The 17,384-nt window shown below is 43.4% G+C and overlaps 2 protein-coding genes across 2 annotated transcripts in view; one reads left to right on the top strand and one right to left on the bottom strand.

The window, feature by feature from the left end:
* Window positions 1–17,384, top strand: part of LOC138670995 (retinol dehydrogenase 12-like) — a 323,796-nt gene that overhangs the window by 187,160 nt on the left and 119,252 nt on the right. The gene's annotated exons all lie outside the window — the stretch shown is intronic.
* Window positions 10,127–17,384, bottom strand: part of CRYBA4 (crystallin beta A4) — a 45,835-nt gene continuing 38,577 nt past the window's right edge. Inside the window, exons 5-6 of the mRNA XM_069758815.1 lie at window positions 15,817–15,959; window positions 10,127–10,360 (exon numbers count right to left, since the gene is read on the bottom strand). Coding sequence (XP_069614916.1) covers window positions 10,213–10,360; window positions 15,817–15,959 — 291 coding nt within the window. The 3' untranslated portion in view covers window positions 10,127–10,212. The remainder of the gene's footprint in view (window positions 10,361–15,816; window positions 15,960–17,384) is intronic.

Genomic DNA, 17,384 nt, shown 5'->3' on the forward strand with positions numbered 1-17,384 from the left:
ATAAAAGTAGCCGGGGAACGTGCCTACGATGATCCTAGACGTCTCGCTCCAGCCGAAGATCTAACTTCCCCTATCAGAAGAAACACAGACCTCTCTTGCCTCCAGAGAAATACCCCACAGCAAATAGCAGCCCCCCACATATAATGACGGTGAAATGAGAGTTAAGCACATACGTAGTATGAAAACAGTTTCAGCAAAATGAGGCCCGCTAAAGCTAGATAGCAGAGGATACAAAAGTGAACTGTGCGGTCAGCGAAAAACCCTTCAAAAAACCATCCTGAAATTACTTGAACTCATGTGCCAACTCATGGTACATGAAAAGCAATTTCAGCCCACTAGAGCAACCAGCAGCAGAGAATCACATATCTGCAGGCTGGACTAAAAACCAAATTAAGCAAAACACAAAACAGGAAAATCCAAACTTAGCTTGTCCAGAAGGTTCTAGGAGCAGGGAGCAGAGGTAACAAGACACACTGGATACATTGATAACCGGCGAGGAAATGCCAGCAAAGCCAGGTTAAATAGGAAACTCCCATAAGCTGATGGAACAGGTGGAACCCAGAAACCCAGGAAAGACAAGTCACCCAGTACCATCAGTAACCACCAGAGGGAGCCCAAAAACAGAACTCACAACACGAAAAACAGCGACCAACGAGCCTGTCTAGGATTCAAACGCTTAGCAGACTCGAGATAAGTCAGGTTCTTATGATCAGTCAATACCACCACGCGATGCTTAGCTCCTTCAAGCCAATGACGCCACTCCTCGAATGCCCACTTCATGGCCAGCAACTCTCGGTTGCCCACATCATAATTCCGCTCAGCAGGCTAAAACATCCTGGAAAAAAAGCGCATGGTTTCATCACTGAACAATCAGAACCTCTCTGCGACAAAACAGCCCCTGCTCCAATCTCAGAAGCATCAACCTCGACCTGGAACGGAAGAGAAACATCAGGTTGACACAACACAGGGGCAGAAGAAAAACGACGCTTCAACTCTTGAAAAGCTTCCACAGCAGCAGAAGACCAATTGACCAAATCAGCACCCTTCTTGGTCAAATCGGTCAATGGTTTGGCAATACTAGTAAAATTGCAGATGAAGCGACGATAAAAATTAGCAAAGCCCAGGAACTTTTGCAGACTTTTCAGAGATGTCGGCTGAGTCCAATCATGGATGGCTTGGACCTTAACAGGATCCATCTCGATAGTAGAAGGGGAAAAGATGAACCCCAAAAATGAAACCTTCTGCACACCAAAGAGACACTTTGATTCCTTCACAAACAAAGAGTTAGCACGCAGGACCTGAAAAACCGTTCTGACCTGTTTCACATGAGACTCCCAATCATCCGAGAAGATCAAAATGTCATCCAAGTACACAATCAGGAATTTATCCAGGTACTCTCGGAAGATGTCATGCATAAAGGACTGAAACACTGATGGAGCATTGGCAAGTCCGAATGGCATCACTAGATACTCAAAATGACCCTCGAGCGTATTAAATGCAGTTTTCCATTCATCGCCTCGCCTGATTCGCACCAGATTATACGCACCACGAAGATCAATCTTGGTGAACCAACTAGCCCCCTTAATCCGAGCAAACAAATCAGATAACAAAGGCAAGGGGTACTGAAATTTAACAGTGATCTTATTAAGAAGGCGATAATCTATACAAGGTCACAGCGAACCGTCCTTTTTGGCTACAAAAAAGAACCCTGCTCCTAATGGCGACGATGACGGGCGAATATGCCCCTTCTCCAGGGATTCCTTCACATAACTGCGCATAGCGGTGTGCTCAGGCACGGATAAATTAAACAGTTGACCTTTAGGGAATTTACCACCAGGAATCAAATTGATAGCACAATCACAATCCCTATGCGGAGGTAGGGCATCGGACTTGGGCTCATCAAATACATCCCGGTAATCAGACAAGAACTCTGGAACCTCAGAAGGGGTGGATGACGAAATTGACAAAAATGGAACATCACCATGTACCCCCTGACAACCCCAGCTGGACACCGACATGGATTTCCAATCCAATACTGGATTATGGGCTTGTAGCCATGGCAACCCCAACACGACCACATCATGCAGATTATGCAACACCAGAAAGCGAATATCCTCCTGATGTGCAGGAGCCATGCACATGGTCAGCTGGGTCCAGTATTGAGGCTTATTCTTGGCCAAAGGCGTAGCATCAATACCTCTCAATGGAATAGGACACTGCAAGGGCTCCAAGAAAAACCCACAACGCTTAGCATATTCCAAGTCCATCAAATTCAGAGCAGCGCCTGAATCCACAAACGCCATGACAGAATATGATGACAAAGAGCAGATCAAGGTAACGGACAGAAGAAATTTTGACTGTACCGTACCAATGGTGGCAGACCTAGCGAACCGCTTAGTGCGCTTAGGACAATCAGAGATGGCATGAGTGGAATCACCACAGTAAAAACACAGCCCATTCAGACGTCTGTGTTCTTGCCGTTCAACTCTGGTCAAAGTCCTATCGCACTGCATAGGCTCAGGTTTAAGCTCAGGTAATACCGCCAAATGGTGCACAGATTTACGCTCACGCAAGCGTCGACCGATCTGAATAGCCAAAGACATAGACTCATTCAAACCAGCAGGCATAGGAAATCCCACCATGACATCCTTAAGGGCTTCAGAGAGACCCTTTCTGAACATAGCTGCCAGCGCAGATTCATTCCATTGAGTGAGCACTGACCATTTTCTAAATTTCTGGCAATATACCTCTATCTCATCCTGACCCTGACAAAGAGCCAGCAAATTCTTTTCTGCCTGATCCACTGAATTAGGCTCATCGTACAGCAATCCGAGCGCCAGGAAAAATGCATTGATATTACTCAATGCAGGATCTCCTGGCGCAAGAGAAAATGCCCAGTCCTGAGGGTCGCCGCGCAAAAAAGAAATAATAATCAAAACCTGTTGAACTGGATCACCAGAGGAACGAGGTTTCAAGGCCAGAAATAACTTACAATTATTTTTGAAACTCAGAAACTTAGTTCTATCTCCAAAAAACAAATCAGGAATAGGAATTCTTGGTTCTAACATAGATTTCTGATCAATAGTGTCTTGAATCTTTTGTACTCTTGCCGAGAGCTGATCCACAAATGAAGACAGACTTCTAATGTCCATCGCTACACCTGTGTACTGAACCACCCAAATGTCTAGGGGAAAAAAAAGACAAAACACAAAGCCAAGAAAAAAAAATGGTCTCAGAACTTCTTTTTTCCCTCTATTGAGAATCATTAGTACTTTTGGCTTCCTGTACTGTTATGCGAGGCAATTCAGTATCACAATGGACATGGAGGTCAGAGCACATACAGTGATCTGACAATAACCCAAAATAATAGAACGAGCTCTGAGACGTGGGGACTCTGCAGACCGCAATCCCTGATCCTCTCCAAACACAACTAGAGGCAGCCGTGGATTGCGCCTAACGCTACCTATGCAACTCGGCACAGCCTGAGAAACTAACTAGCCTGAAGATAGAAAAAATAAGCCTACCTTGCCTCAGAGAAATACCCCAAAGGAAAAGGCAGCCCCCCACATATAATGACTGTGAGTAAGATGAAAAGACAAACGTAGGGATGAAATAGATTCAGCAAAGTGAGGCCCGATATTCTAGACAGAACGAGGATAGGAAAGATAACTTTGCGGTCTACACAAAACCCTAAAGAAAACCACGCAAAGGGGCAAAAAGACCCTCCGTACCGAACTAACGGCACGGAGGTACACCCTTTGCGTCCCAGAGCTTCCAGCAAAACAAATAGACAAGCTGGACAGAAAAAATAGCAACAAATAGCAAAGAAGCACTTAGCTATGCAAAGCAGCAGGCCACAGGAATGATCCAGAGAAACACAAGTCCAACACTGGAACATTGACAGGAAGCATGAATCAAAGCATTAGGTGGGGTTAAGTAGAGAAGCACCTAACGACCTCACCAGATCACCTGAGGAAGGAAACTCAGAAGCAGCAGTACCAGTTTCCTCCACAAACGGAAGCTCCCAGAGAGAATCAGCCGAAGTACCACTTGTGACCACAGGAGGGAGCTCCGCCACAGAATTCACAACAGACGCCCCTTAGCAGGGTCGCGGACCGGGTCTAGCCACCGTGACAGCCTCAGAACCGAACCAGAGAGGCCCGGTACCGAAACATCGTGGCCCTGTGTCTGGGGGTGCTCCAGCTGTCCCAGGGATCTGCTTCTATCACTCACCTTCGGTCTTGTGCTTTTTTTTAATGACATTTTCTCCCTTGTAGTTAAATTATGATGCGGGCAACCGAGAGTTGTTGGCCATTAAACAGGCTCTTGAGGAGTGGAGGCACTTCTTGGAGGGAGCTAGACATCCGATCATAATGCTCACCAACCATAAAAATGTAATCTATTAGGAAAATAGCAAGAGTCTTAATCCCAGACCGGCCAGATGGGCCTTGTTTTTTTCATGATTTCATTTTTCTATTATCTACATTCCTGTGTCTAAAAACTCCCCTGAGGATGCTCTCTCCAGGAGTATATGCCCTGTTCAGCAGGAGAAGGTCTCCCCCCTATGTTTTCCCCTGGTATGTTGTTTGCCAATACCAATGGAGAATTGGAGATTGTTAAGTCACAGCATTTGGTCCCTAATGATAGCCCACAGGATAACTTGTTTGTGTCTGTTAACTCTAGACTGTCATGATTCTGTCCTGGCTAGACACCCAGGAGTTAAATGTACCATGCACTTGGTGAAAAAATGGTATTGGCTGCCCTCCTTGGGTCAGCAAGTGGAGGCATTAGTTCAATTCTGTGAGGTGTGTGCCTGGAGTAAGGTACCACGGTCCACTCAGGCTGGTAAACTCCCCCCACTTCCCATTCCGGACTGACCCTGGTTACACATCTCACTGGATTTTATCATGGATCTATCTGCCTTGGATGGGGAGACTGTTATCTGGGTTATTGCTTACTGTTTCTCCTGCCAGTGCCACCTCATCCCTCTGGCATGTTTGCCTTCCTCTCAAGATGGTAAGCATGTTTATTAATAAAGTGGTCAGGTTGTATGGTGTCCCAGTTAATATAGTGTCTGATCAGGTTCACAGTTTATCTCTAGGTTCTGGAAAGCTTTCTATACTACGATTGTAATGGAACTCTCATTTTTTTCTGCATACCACCCACAGGCGAATGGTCTTTCGGAAAAGACAAACCAGTCACTGGAAACATACCTTATGTGATTTTGTTCTTATAACCAGCTAGAATGGGGGACTATTTACCTTTGATGGAGTTTGCCATTAATAATAGACATAATGAGTCATTGGGTACATCTCCTTTCTTTGGAACTTTGGTTTCCATCCCAGGTCTCCTGCTTTCCTCAGAGGGTGGGAAGAGATTTCTTAGGTTTGTGAGACTACTCATAGGCTTAGGGCAGTTAGGAAGCGGATTCCCCTGCAGCTTCAGAAGGTGTCCGCGGAGCAGGTTGCAGTTGCTAAACCTTTGTCTCAAGGGGAAAAGTTGGTGTTTGGGGATCTCGTGTGGGTGTCCACTAAAACCCTTAAACTCAAATTACCCTGTTCTTAGCTAGTCCCTCGGTTTATTGAACCTTTTCCCATTATGGAGGTGGTTAATCTGGTTGCTTTTAGGATTAAGCTCCTTGCTGCCGTTAGGGTCCCCAACGTCTTTAATTGGTCCCTCCTAAAGAAAGCTCAGAGACCAATGGTCCCTCTTTCCCCCGTCCTGTCTTGGTGGATAGTCAAGAGGAGAATGAGGTTCAACATATTATTGATTCCATAAAAGTGTGGAATTCTGTTCAATATTTCATTCACTAACAGGGGTAGGGTCATGGGTCCCCAAGGGGCGCATTCATGTGAATGAGTTGATTGCCGAATTCCATGCCAAGTTTCCTGGCAAACCGGATGCTGATAGTCTGGAGGTCTCTCCTCAATAGGGGGGTACTGTCAGGAATGGTAGCTCTGTACTTGAGCGGGGCCCTCGCACTCCTGGGAGGACTCTGGCTCTCCGGCGGGTCACGCGTCACCCTTCACTGGCCATGAGGGGCAAGGCGTCACCTCCGGGAGGAAGAGCTTACAGGGATGCTCGCTCAGTCCAGATATCAGACTCTAGATGTAGTCCTAGCATTGCTGTGAGGCAGGACGCCACTGCTCCCAGCAATTATGATGTGTGGGGACCCCAAGACGCTGGGTCCCCTGGTGTTAGCTGCTTAGTTTATTCAGTTGCATTTTGTTTTTTTAAATCTAGTGTGCTTGCCCTGTCTGCTGTTTGTGTGTCCGGTCATCAGCTGCCATGCTGCTCGCTGCTTGGGAAGGGCTTTGCTAAAGTATCCCCTTGCCAGGACCAGAACATGGGTAATCAATATACCCAGCCCTCAAGGGTGTGTGGTAGTGTGATGGCTAGCTCCAAGTGTGACCAACACACTGCTCTTGCTGGCTAGCAATAGGTAATTTCACCATCTCCCAGCACCATCAAGTGCCTCTAGCCGCCATGGGTGCATACGAGATCCAATTGCAGCTGTAAGGCTATATTCACACTTGCATACCGGGGCTTTGCGGATGGCTGCGTACTTCCTCCCTGAAGCTCCGCTCACTTCTGCACTTCTTCCATTTAGGCCCGCCTACTTCTGCATGCGTCCTGCATGCCTATCTTTAACATTGGGTATGCAGGACATGCGGATGTATGCAGATGCGTTGTTTTGATGCTCCTGCCGACCGCATGGGGACGCAACAAGATTGCCAAGCCCCAGTACACAAGTGTGAACATAGCCTTAACCAGTTAAATGCCGCTGTCACTCACTGACACTGGCATTTTAAGACAAGCAGACTGGAAGTGCATTATTAACCCCACTCATTGGTGTGCCCATCACATGATCGTGGGTGTCGATGGGTTGTTATGACAGCTGAGGGTCTGCTGAACACCCCCGTGCCTGTGATGTGCCGGATGGTGTTCATAGGAGATTGTGATTTTTGATATACATAGCAGAGCAAGGGAAGTATTAAATACAGTAAAAAGTAAAAAAAAACTTTAAAAAAAACACAAGTTCAAATAAAAAATACATATATTTTGTATCGCCACTTTCAGAAATGTCTAATCTATTAAAATATAAAGTAAATTAATCTGATTGGTAAACGGCGAAACGAAAAAAAAAATCAAAAACTCCAGAATTCCTTTTTTTTGGTCATTACAACAATGCAATAAAAGGAAATCAAAACATCATATCTACCCCAAAATATTGTCAGTAAAAATGTCAGCTCAAGGCGCAAAAAATAAGCCCTCACGCAGCAACAGATCCCAAAAAATTAGAACGTCACGGGTCTCGGAAAGTGGTAAGAAAGGCAAAATTGTTTTTGTTTTGTTTTGTGTTTTACAAAATTCTGAATTTTTTTAGTACTTAAATTATAAAAAATAACTACCGTATTTTCCGGCATATAAGACGACTGGGCGTATAAGACGACCCCCAACTTTTCCAGTTAAAATATAAAATCTTCTCAAAAGTTGGGGGTTGTCTTATATGCCGGGTGTCGTCTTATAAGGTGGGTGCGGAGCAATTTGCGGTCGACGTATATAGTGGGGGGGAGTGGTCCCGATGACGAGGTGAGGGAGCGCCTCACCAGGAAGGTGTAAGTGAAGCAAACTGTCAGCGTCTGGGATGCCAGGGTTATGCAAAAAAGAGAGAGAGCGGCACTGTGCCTAGAAAAACACTCCTCTTTCACTCATCTGGCTTGCCCTTGTATCCTATTATCTCCTTCTCTGCCTCTGCTTCACTTACACCTTCCCGGTGAGGTGCCCCCTCACCTCGTCATTGGGGTCGCTCCCCCCACAATATGCGGCGACCGCAGATTACTCCGCACCTGCCCTATAAGACGACACCTGGCGTATAAGACGATACCCGACTTTTGAGAAGATTTTCAGGGGTTAAAAAGTAGTCTTATACGCCAGAAAATACAGTATACATGTTTGGTGTCTGCGTACTCATACTAACCTGAAGAATCATATTGCCAGTACAGTTTTACCATATATTGAACATCGGAAATAAAAAAAACACAAAAAAAAAAACAAAGTGGAATTGCATTTTTTTTGCAATTTCACCACAATTGAAAGTTTGTTTTTCAGTACACTATGTGACAGTATGAGTGATGTAATTCAAAAGAACAACTTGGCTCGCAAAAAAACGAGCCCTCATACGGCTATATGGCTTGAAAAATAAAAATGTTATGTCTCTTGGAAGAAGGGGAGGGAAAAAATGAAAATGAAAAACAGAAAATTGCCTGGGGGTGAACGGGTTAATAGCGTGTTTTATACATGACCGGTTCCCAATAAATACTGTTATTATCCATTGTAATTCCAAATCCACTTTGCTGCTCCCACAAGTTTATTGAGCTTTTTTTCCCAAAAATGTTTTTGAAAACTTGCTGCAAAAAAAGAACCGTCATGTCACTTGTTTGAGGTGGACTCCGAACTTGACTGCATCATAAGTATATATATGTATGTATATGTACATAGCAGTCAAACTCAGGCCAGGAGACCTGCGTTGACTCCATGCATAACTGACAGAAAAGCGACTGGCACATCCAAACTAGTGTGAATAGGTGCATACCAGGAGCAGCTACCTCCATATACAATATACAAAAAAAGGTTGCACTCTATCGTGCCAAAGCATGTCTAATATGAAATACATTAAATATGAATAGCAAAATGGCTTTTGAACATTAGGAAAAATATTTGAGAGACGCTTTGCACAGAATTTGATCAAATAGTGTGAGCCCATCAACCATCGTCAAGGTGGTCTCATTAATCTGATGGGTTCCTGACCTCCCTATCCAAATGTGAACACTTACCGAAGGCCAATGTCTGTATGCCTGGGTGAATGTGGACACCTCTGTCAGCAAAGCCTACATATGGTTTGGCCGGATGGGATGTGCCAGTCGTTTTTCACACTAGTTTGGATGTGCCAGTCGTTTTTCTGTCATTTCTATGTTAGCTTACTGACTGAGCACTCCTCCCATCACCATGTGGTTTTTAATTACATCTAATCACATTTGGTTCCGGCCAACCCATATGTAGGCCTTGCTGACAGAGGTGTCCACATTCACCCAGGCATACAGACATTGGCCTTCGGTAAGTGTTCACATTTGGACAGGGAGGTCAGGGACCCATCAGATTAATGAGACCACCTTGACGATGGTTGATGGGCTCACACTATTTGATCAAATTCTGTGCAAAGCGTCTCTCAAATATTTTTCCTAATGTTCAAAAGCCATTTTGCTATTCATACTTCATGCATTTCGTATTAGACATGCTTTGGCATGATAGAGTGCAACTCCATGCATAACTGTCTCTACTCATGGACGTCAGAATGAAGCTTTATACATAGGTGCAGGTCATCTTATCAGGATGTAACCCTGTCACCTGCTATTTATTTGCTCTGCTTTCCAGATAAAGAAGCCCTTGGTCTACATACCGAGACCCTTGTTCAATATTGACCTTAGCCCCCATAGCTATACCACAACATGGCAGTGATTGGCTTGTTAACAGCGAATTGTAGCTGAAGTAACGTTTCCTGGCAATGGAACTTTTTATTTTTGGCTTAAAATAACACTAACAATATCAAATATAAAAATCTGAAAATTCAGTCTGACAGAAATTACCCATTTCCATTTCCACTGAGAAACATTTGGCCTCAGCTCACGTTCCACTTATATTCTAATGTTATGTATAAAGTCTAATCTAACAAATTATTATCTAAAATGTTGGTATGGTCATATTTTTAAAAAATGCCCTTGAGACACTTAGGCGATACTTATTCTCGTCTGTGATGCCAAGCTGCTTGATTCAACTCAGGTTGGTGATTTTCATCTGGAGCCAAGTGACATTTCCAGATCCTCCCAGGGGGAACACGTGTGGCATTACAATCATTTGTATCATTGTTGCCTTGCTAATTAGCACACTACTATCAGCCAAGTTCTTCCAATGCACTTACATTCATTAAACCTCCCGTGACGGATACGCTGTTTACTTTGAATGTTCCCAGAATTGTTCCTTGATTATGGCACTATACGAGAAATCCTCAAATTGTTCCATGATGATGGCACCATACAAAAATCCCCAATGAAACGCCACGAGCATGTCCAGTGATAAACAAAAAGCTTTATTCTCTTTAAACCTCACTTTGCTAGCCTCAGGATAAAACATGTGGTTGCACATAACAAGTGTTTACTGCTGGATTCTGCGGATGGATTGGATCTGGAAAGTCTGTGCATGAGATCCCCATTCCCTCCAGTGTTTGTACTCTCCTGAGTGACGGTCACATTCCAGGATGTACTGGAAGCCACGATAACCGGGATACTGGTAGCACACCCAGCTGTTAATGTAGAAGAAAAAATATATATAATCTGTAATCCAGAAATTGCTGTATATAATGCCTCAATAATATTTCAATACATGGGTATTAGTGATGAGTGAACGTGCTCAGAGAAGGTGTTACCCGTGCATGTTCGGGTGCTAACAGAGTGTCTTCGTGGTGCTTGGACAGGGCCGCCATCAGGGCATTACTGCCCTTACTGCTGTATGGGGCCTGGCGAGCAGCAGTACAAAGAAGGGCCCGCCGGGTCCGTCTTTTGTGCTTCTGCTCGTCGGGCCCCATCGTGCACTACATTGGTGCTGAGGCCTGGGAGCTTTCTCGGAGCTCCACAGCCATCTAGCCTAGATGGCTGAGAAGCTCCTGCTCCCTTCCATGGACTTCTGGTCAGGTGTCGGCGCATACGCGATGACGTCATCGCGAACACGCCGACATGTATGAGGACACCAGAAGCAGAGCTGTGCCTGCTGGGGATCGTCTGTGAGTTAAATATGAAAAACGTATTTTTTTTCCTTTATAAAATGAATTAAATGAGTGAGGGGTGCTGCAAATAATGAAGGGTGGCAAATGATGGACAGAGCTGCAAATGATGAAGAGGGGGCTGCAAATGATGGAGGGGGCTGCAAATGATGGAAGGGGTGCAAACGATGATAGGAGGGCTGCAAATGATGAAGATGGGCTGCAAATGATGGAGGGGCTGCAAATGATGGAAGGGTTGTTGCAAATGATGGATAGGGTCTGCAAATGATGAAGGGTGCTGAAAATGAAGAGTGATGCAATTGATAGAAATGGCTGCAAATGATGAAGTGAGGGAGGGGATGCGGGACTGCACATGATGAAGTGGGGGGAGGGGACTGCACATAATGAAGTGGGGGAGGGGATTGAACAAGATGAACAGAAGGGGACTGTGAATGATGAACAGAAGGGACTTCACATGATGAAGTGGGGGGAGGGGACTTCACATGATGGAGAGGGCTGCAAATGATGAAGTGAGGAGAGAACGGGGGACTGTAAATGATGAAGTGAGGGGCAGTGGGACTGCAAATGATGAAGTGATGGGGAGGAGGACAGCAAATGATGAAGGGAGGGGGATGGCAAATCATGAAGTAATGCGGGGGAACTATAAATGATGAAGTGAGGGGCGGATGGGGGCCTGCAAATGATGAAGTGGGGGAGGGGACTGCAAATGATGAATTGAGAGTTAGTGAAAGGGGACGGCAATTTAATTGAAGGTGGGGGATGGGGAGAGCAAATGAGGACCTGAGGGGAGAGCAAATAATGATACATTTTGAGGGTGGTGGGAGTAAATGATGTATAGAATGTGGGAGGAGAGCAGTTGATAATGAATAGAGGGTGGGGGTGGGAGAGAGAGAAGACATGACAATAAATTGGGGCAGAAGGGACATGTAAATATAATAAATTGGGGGAGCGGCAGGTACTGAGTGGAGGCCAGTACACTGTCACTATATACAGAACTTCTGTGTATATTGTCACCAGTGATCACTATATTTCCTGAACACTTTCACTATATACAGAGCTCCTGTGTATCATGTCACTGGTGATCATTGTATTACCTGTACACTGATACTGTATACTATGTACAGAGCTCCTCTGTATAATATCACTGGTGATCACTGTATTATCTGTACACTGACACTATATACTATGTACAGAGCTCCTGTGTATAATGGTACTAGTGATCATTGTACTACCTGTACACTGACACTATATACAGAGCTCCTGTGTATAATGTCACTTAGTATTGTTTTTTTTATTAATGATCAGTATTGTAGTATTCGGTCACTATGTGGTGATAATATGTGGTCTGGTCATGGTGTGGAGGTATTTCTTCCTTGTATGTGGTATTACTCAGTCACTATGTGGTGGCTATATGTGGTCTGGTCATGGTGTGGCGGTATTTGATCCTTATATGTGGTATTATTCGGTGAGTATGCCATGGTAATATGTGATCTGGTCATGGTGTGGCTGTATTTCTCCCTTTTATGTGGTAGTATTTGGTCAATATGTGGTGGTATTATATGGTCTGGTCATGGTGTGATGGTATTTTTCCGCTGTATGTGGTATTAATGGTCATTCTAAAAAATGTATGTGACTCATTCCCTTAAAGAAAAATAAAGAAAAATATACCAAAAAAGAGTATTGGATATTTTAAGCAATGTTTAATAGGTTAGAGTAGAGTAGGGTTCGGCTAAAAGTCTACCTTGTCATGCTGGTGGCTTAAAAAATCTTTTGGCCAAAATCTTTTGGCTATGTATGTGATATGGTGTTTGCTGGGAACTGTTAATGTGTGATTGGTGAGGACGTGGTGCAGAAGATGAGTTTTTACAAGAATAGGCAGTGAGACTGTGGAAGGTTCGAGGTGTGGAGGCAAAGCTGGTGTGGAGCCTGAGCGGAGTCTCAAGGGGGCCTGAAAATGTTGCCAGTATGGGGCCCTGAAGTTCCGAATGGCAGCCCTGTGCCCGGATAATATGTTCGAGTACTGGGCGGCATGTCTCGCGACTGAAAGGGTAAGTTCACACTATGCATTTTTTCAGTGTTTCTAATGCAAATTTTGAGCTGTGTTTAACAGTATCAGCTATGTCTGAGATTTCTGAAATCTCATGCACACATTGTTTTTTTTTAGTCATCAGTATTTTGTGCTTTGCATGTTTTTTGCGCAATGGAGCATGTCACTTCTTTCATGTTTTTTTCAGCGTTTTTCACCCTTTGACATGAATGGGTGGTGAAAAAACGCTGAAAATCCGCAGCAAAAACACAGGTATCAGATTTGTTGCATTTTTGTGCCAAAACCTTGATTTTGTAGAATAGGACATTTTTTTCTTTGCATTAAACCTTATCAGCACGCCCTACTGACAAATCTAGCATGCCAAAAACATGCCAAGAGATCAGGTTTTGCTGCAGAAAAAGAGACACTGAAAAAACACCTAGTGTGAACTTACCATTAGACAGCCGCAACACATGCAGGGATTGCCTGTTTGTTAGGGAATCCCTGTTACCTGTTTGTTAGGCAATCCCTGAATGTGTTGTGGCTGTCGAACATGCAGCTGTGGGAACATATTTTTCGAGCCCACCGAAGACACTCGGTTAGCACATAAGCATGCTGGGATAACACCTTATCCGAGCACGTTCACTCATCACTAATGGGTATACCTAGATTTGTAATATAATTGTACCATAGTGAAGTGTAATAAAGCCTAAAGACCAAAAGCTGTTTCAATAAATACTCAGTACCTAATGAATATGAAACAAATATGTTTAGTTTGATCCGTAGTTGTCCGGGTGCTTTGTTAGTATCTGCCTGAAAAAGATGTCATGTACACATACCCTTGAGGTATTTGCACACAACTTTACAAGTGGTTCAGCTCCGAAACTCGCCTGAAAAAGCACTTGGAAAATGTTCAAAAACATTAACACTTTAATATCTATGCAGAAATGACCTGCAGTTCATTTGGTCAAGCTTTTGAGCGTCATTAAACCGCTTCACATTTTCTAAGACACCAAGCGGACAAAAGAAGTGAGCTGACTATTCTTCTTTTCTGCTCTGAAGATGCTTTATATTTTACAATACTTGTACATGGTCATGGATCAAAACAAGTCAGCAGCCAAAAATGACAATAAAAAAGCACTGTTAAATAAACTGCAATAAAAGATGCTTCAGAAAAAAACGCAATACCGGCGTTTCCTGAGGAGTCTCCGTCTTGGAAAATTTAGTGAGTTGACTGGTGTGTAAAAGACAATGTGTGCTTAAAAGATAAGGGGAGTCCCTTAATTTGGGATCTAAATCTATTAGCTAAATCATATACCGGCTACAAAAAGCTTTTCACACTCTTTAGACCTTCAAACAAATTAATGTCCGCCGAATTTGCAACGACTGTTCCTTGACAGATGTTGTTGGGGAAGAGATGGATCTGGCCTGTTGAATTTGAACAGCTGAACTTTTTGATAAGCGACTCTCTCTTTAGAGAACACAGAGATGTTCTACCGAGCGAAGCGTTCACAGATACAGGGGAAGTCATGACAGATAGTTGTGGACTGAAAGATCATTCAGCCTTCTGCTAGCTAATGTACATGGGGCCTTTAGAGCTTGTAGCCAGCTAATTAATTCTTCATTTCCTCTTGCTGCCACATTCATCTGCAGGTAAGAACAGAGGGGTTCCAGTAGAAGAACACCCTGTTCCCAGGATAATCTGGAAGTAATTTCTAAGGATTTTCCAATGGAAGTGGAGAACTCTTTTTAAACCAATGTGTATGTCAGAGATTGTTTTTGAGCTTATGTGCAACTTCTGAACTTTAATGAAGTGAAGCAACCAGGAGAGAAAGGAATCCACGATGAAGTGAAGTTTCCAATGACTTCCCTGCAGCTACCTGCAGAATATAAACTGGATCATGTAGCTGTAGTGAATAAGTAGATTGTTAGGCAACCACTCAGATTTTCAAAGGTTTTCCAATTGTTTTGTAAATAACATACAATCATCATAATGTATAATAAATAGAAATGAATAATTTCTGAGAAATGCAAGAAATATAAAAGACTGACAGACAGAAGATAAATAGACAGATAGATAGATAAATAGATAGATAAAACCTGCCAAAATCCTATTTATGTTTCTAAGCTTGTCTATATGTATGTAGGATTATTTATAACCTGCCTATGCCCTATTCTTGCATTCCCAACAGGTCCTTGATGGTCCAGACAATTATTGTTAGAACTTCAAAAACAATTTACATTTAAGTTCCTTGTCATATCTATGTAGAAAACATGGTTCTGTTCCTGTATCTATGTGGGGAGCTTGGTTCTGTTACTGTTTCTATGTATTAAACATCAGGGCAGGGTGTCAAACTGCATTCCTCAAGGGCTGCAAACAGGTCATGTTTTCAGGATTTCCTTGTACTGCACAGGTGATAATTTAATCACCTACACACATAATGATTCCAGCACCTTGTGCAAAGCTAAGGAAATCTTGAAAACACACATGGTTTGCAGCCCTCGAGGAATGCAGTTTGACACCCCTGTTAAACATGGTTCTGTTACAATATCCATGAAGTAAGCCTGGTTCTGTTTCCCATACCTATGTAATAAGCTAGCTTCTGTTAGCATATCTTTGTAGTAAGCTTGGTTATGACAGTGTATCCATGTGTCAAGCCTGGTTCTATTACCGTATCTATGTAGTTAACTCAATTGTGTATTTGGGATTACATGTGCATATGCAATCCCAACATAATACAAAATGTCCTGCCACGTCTTAAACAGGGTCTGGATTTAAACTCTGCTGCCTTATAAGAAAGACATCTAAATAAGTTAATAAGTTAGAGACTCATTGGCAGATGCTGCATGCCCCCAGACTTAAATTTGTGAGCCAGCCCCTGATATAGATAGATAGATAGATAGATAGATAGATAGATAGATAGATAGATAGATAGATAGATAGATCTCTTACGCTCCAGACTGGACACGGAAAGAGCCAACTTCATTGTTACACCAGCCCATGGCCTGAAGAGAAGGGTAATCATCACTCAGTTCTCCTTTTTTTCCAAGGAAGTTTTCCCTCTCAAAGATGGTCATCTTACAGTCACGGTGATTCTATAGGAAGGACATACAGACATCAGCCATTTCTTCTTTTTTGTTTGCTTAATGGAAATATGTTTGTTAAGAATTTATTCTGTATTTGAAACTATCTGTACAGATGCAATATTTATACACTGATGTTGGCTGCATGTCTTGTCTACATACTTTTTCATCATTATATTTAATACCTGCAGTTAAAGCCAGTGTTTATTTATTTAGAAGGATTCATGTGCCATAATATGTGCTAGTTAGGCTTCTTTCACACTTCCGTTTTTACAATCTGCACAGGATCCGTCAAAATGTTGAAATGACAGATCCTGTGCAGATTGTGGATAACGTGTTCACTGGGCCCGTTTTTCTGACGGACCCGTCGAGACTATGTGCACCTGTTGTGTATGCGTCTTCGCAACGGTATTCCGCTGCGAAAACGCATACACAACACAACCCAGGATAAAAATAATAAAACATTTAATAAAAATCGCAATATTCTTACCTTTCGGCATCCCACGCAGTGTTACCGATGCTCGCGATGCTCCTGGCAGCTGGCGTTCCCAGTAATGCCTTGCGTGCAATGACCTCTGATGACGTAGTGGTCTCGCGAGACCGCGACGTCATCGGGTCATTTTGCAATGCATTATTGGGAATGGCAGCTGCCGGGAGCATCGGTAATGCTGCGCGGGATGCCGGAAGGTGAGAATATTGCGCTTTTTTATTTTTTTATTTTTAACATTATATCTTGTTACTATTAATGCTGCATAGGCAGCATCAATAGTAAAAAGAGAGAGAGAGCGAGAGAGAATTTCCCTGAATTGAAACTGAGCATGCGTGGAAGAATTTCCAAAGACGGCATCCGTCGCTGGATTCCTGCTTTTGACAGTCGCTGAGCGATTTTCCCATGTGCAGAAAAAACGTTCCTCTGTACGTTTTCTCCGCCCGATGGACAGCGATTTTCCAACGGATACAGTGCACGACGGATGAAACGTGTGGCCATCCGTCACAATCCGTCACTAATACGAGTCTATGGAAAATTTGCTGGATCCTGTTTTTTCAAAAATTGACAGATTTTGACGGAGAGCTCAAAAACGGAAGTGTAAAAGAGGCCTAAGCTGTACAACAAAATCAGTGTCCCTCCCCCAACCATTAATCATTTCTGACAACATTCATGACCCCTTTATCAAAATGTACCATTTTTTCTATATGCATGTTAATGCCTGATGGCCTTTTTCAGTGCTGGTATCTTCCTTAGCCCTGATAAAGAGCGTTTGTCACCATTTTTGAGCTATTTACCTTATGAATAGGGGCACAGAAACACCGATGCGTAGAAACACTAGAAGCCATAGTATCAGTGAACATGAAGTCAATGTGCAGAGAAGGGAAAAGATGACAATGGGATGGCGCAGGCACGAGATTACAAGACAGAAACCTGACATCACAGGCATA

This window comes from Ranitomeya imitator, chromosome 1 (genome assembly GCF_032444005.1).
Source record: "Ranitomeya imitator isolate aRanImi1 chromosome 1, aRanImi1.pri, whole genome shotgun sequence".
In the NCBI taxonomy this organism is placed as follows: domain Eukaryota; kingdom Metazoa; phylum Chordata; class Amphibia; order Anura; family Dendrobatidae; genus Ranitomeya; species Ranitomeya imitator.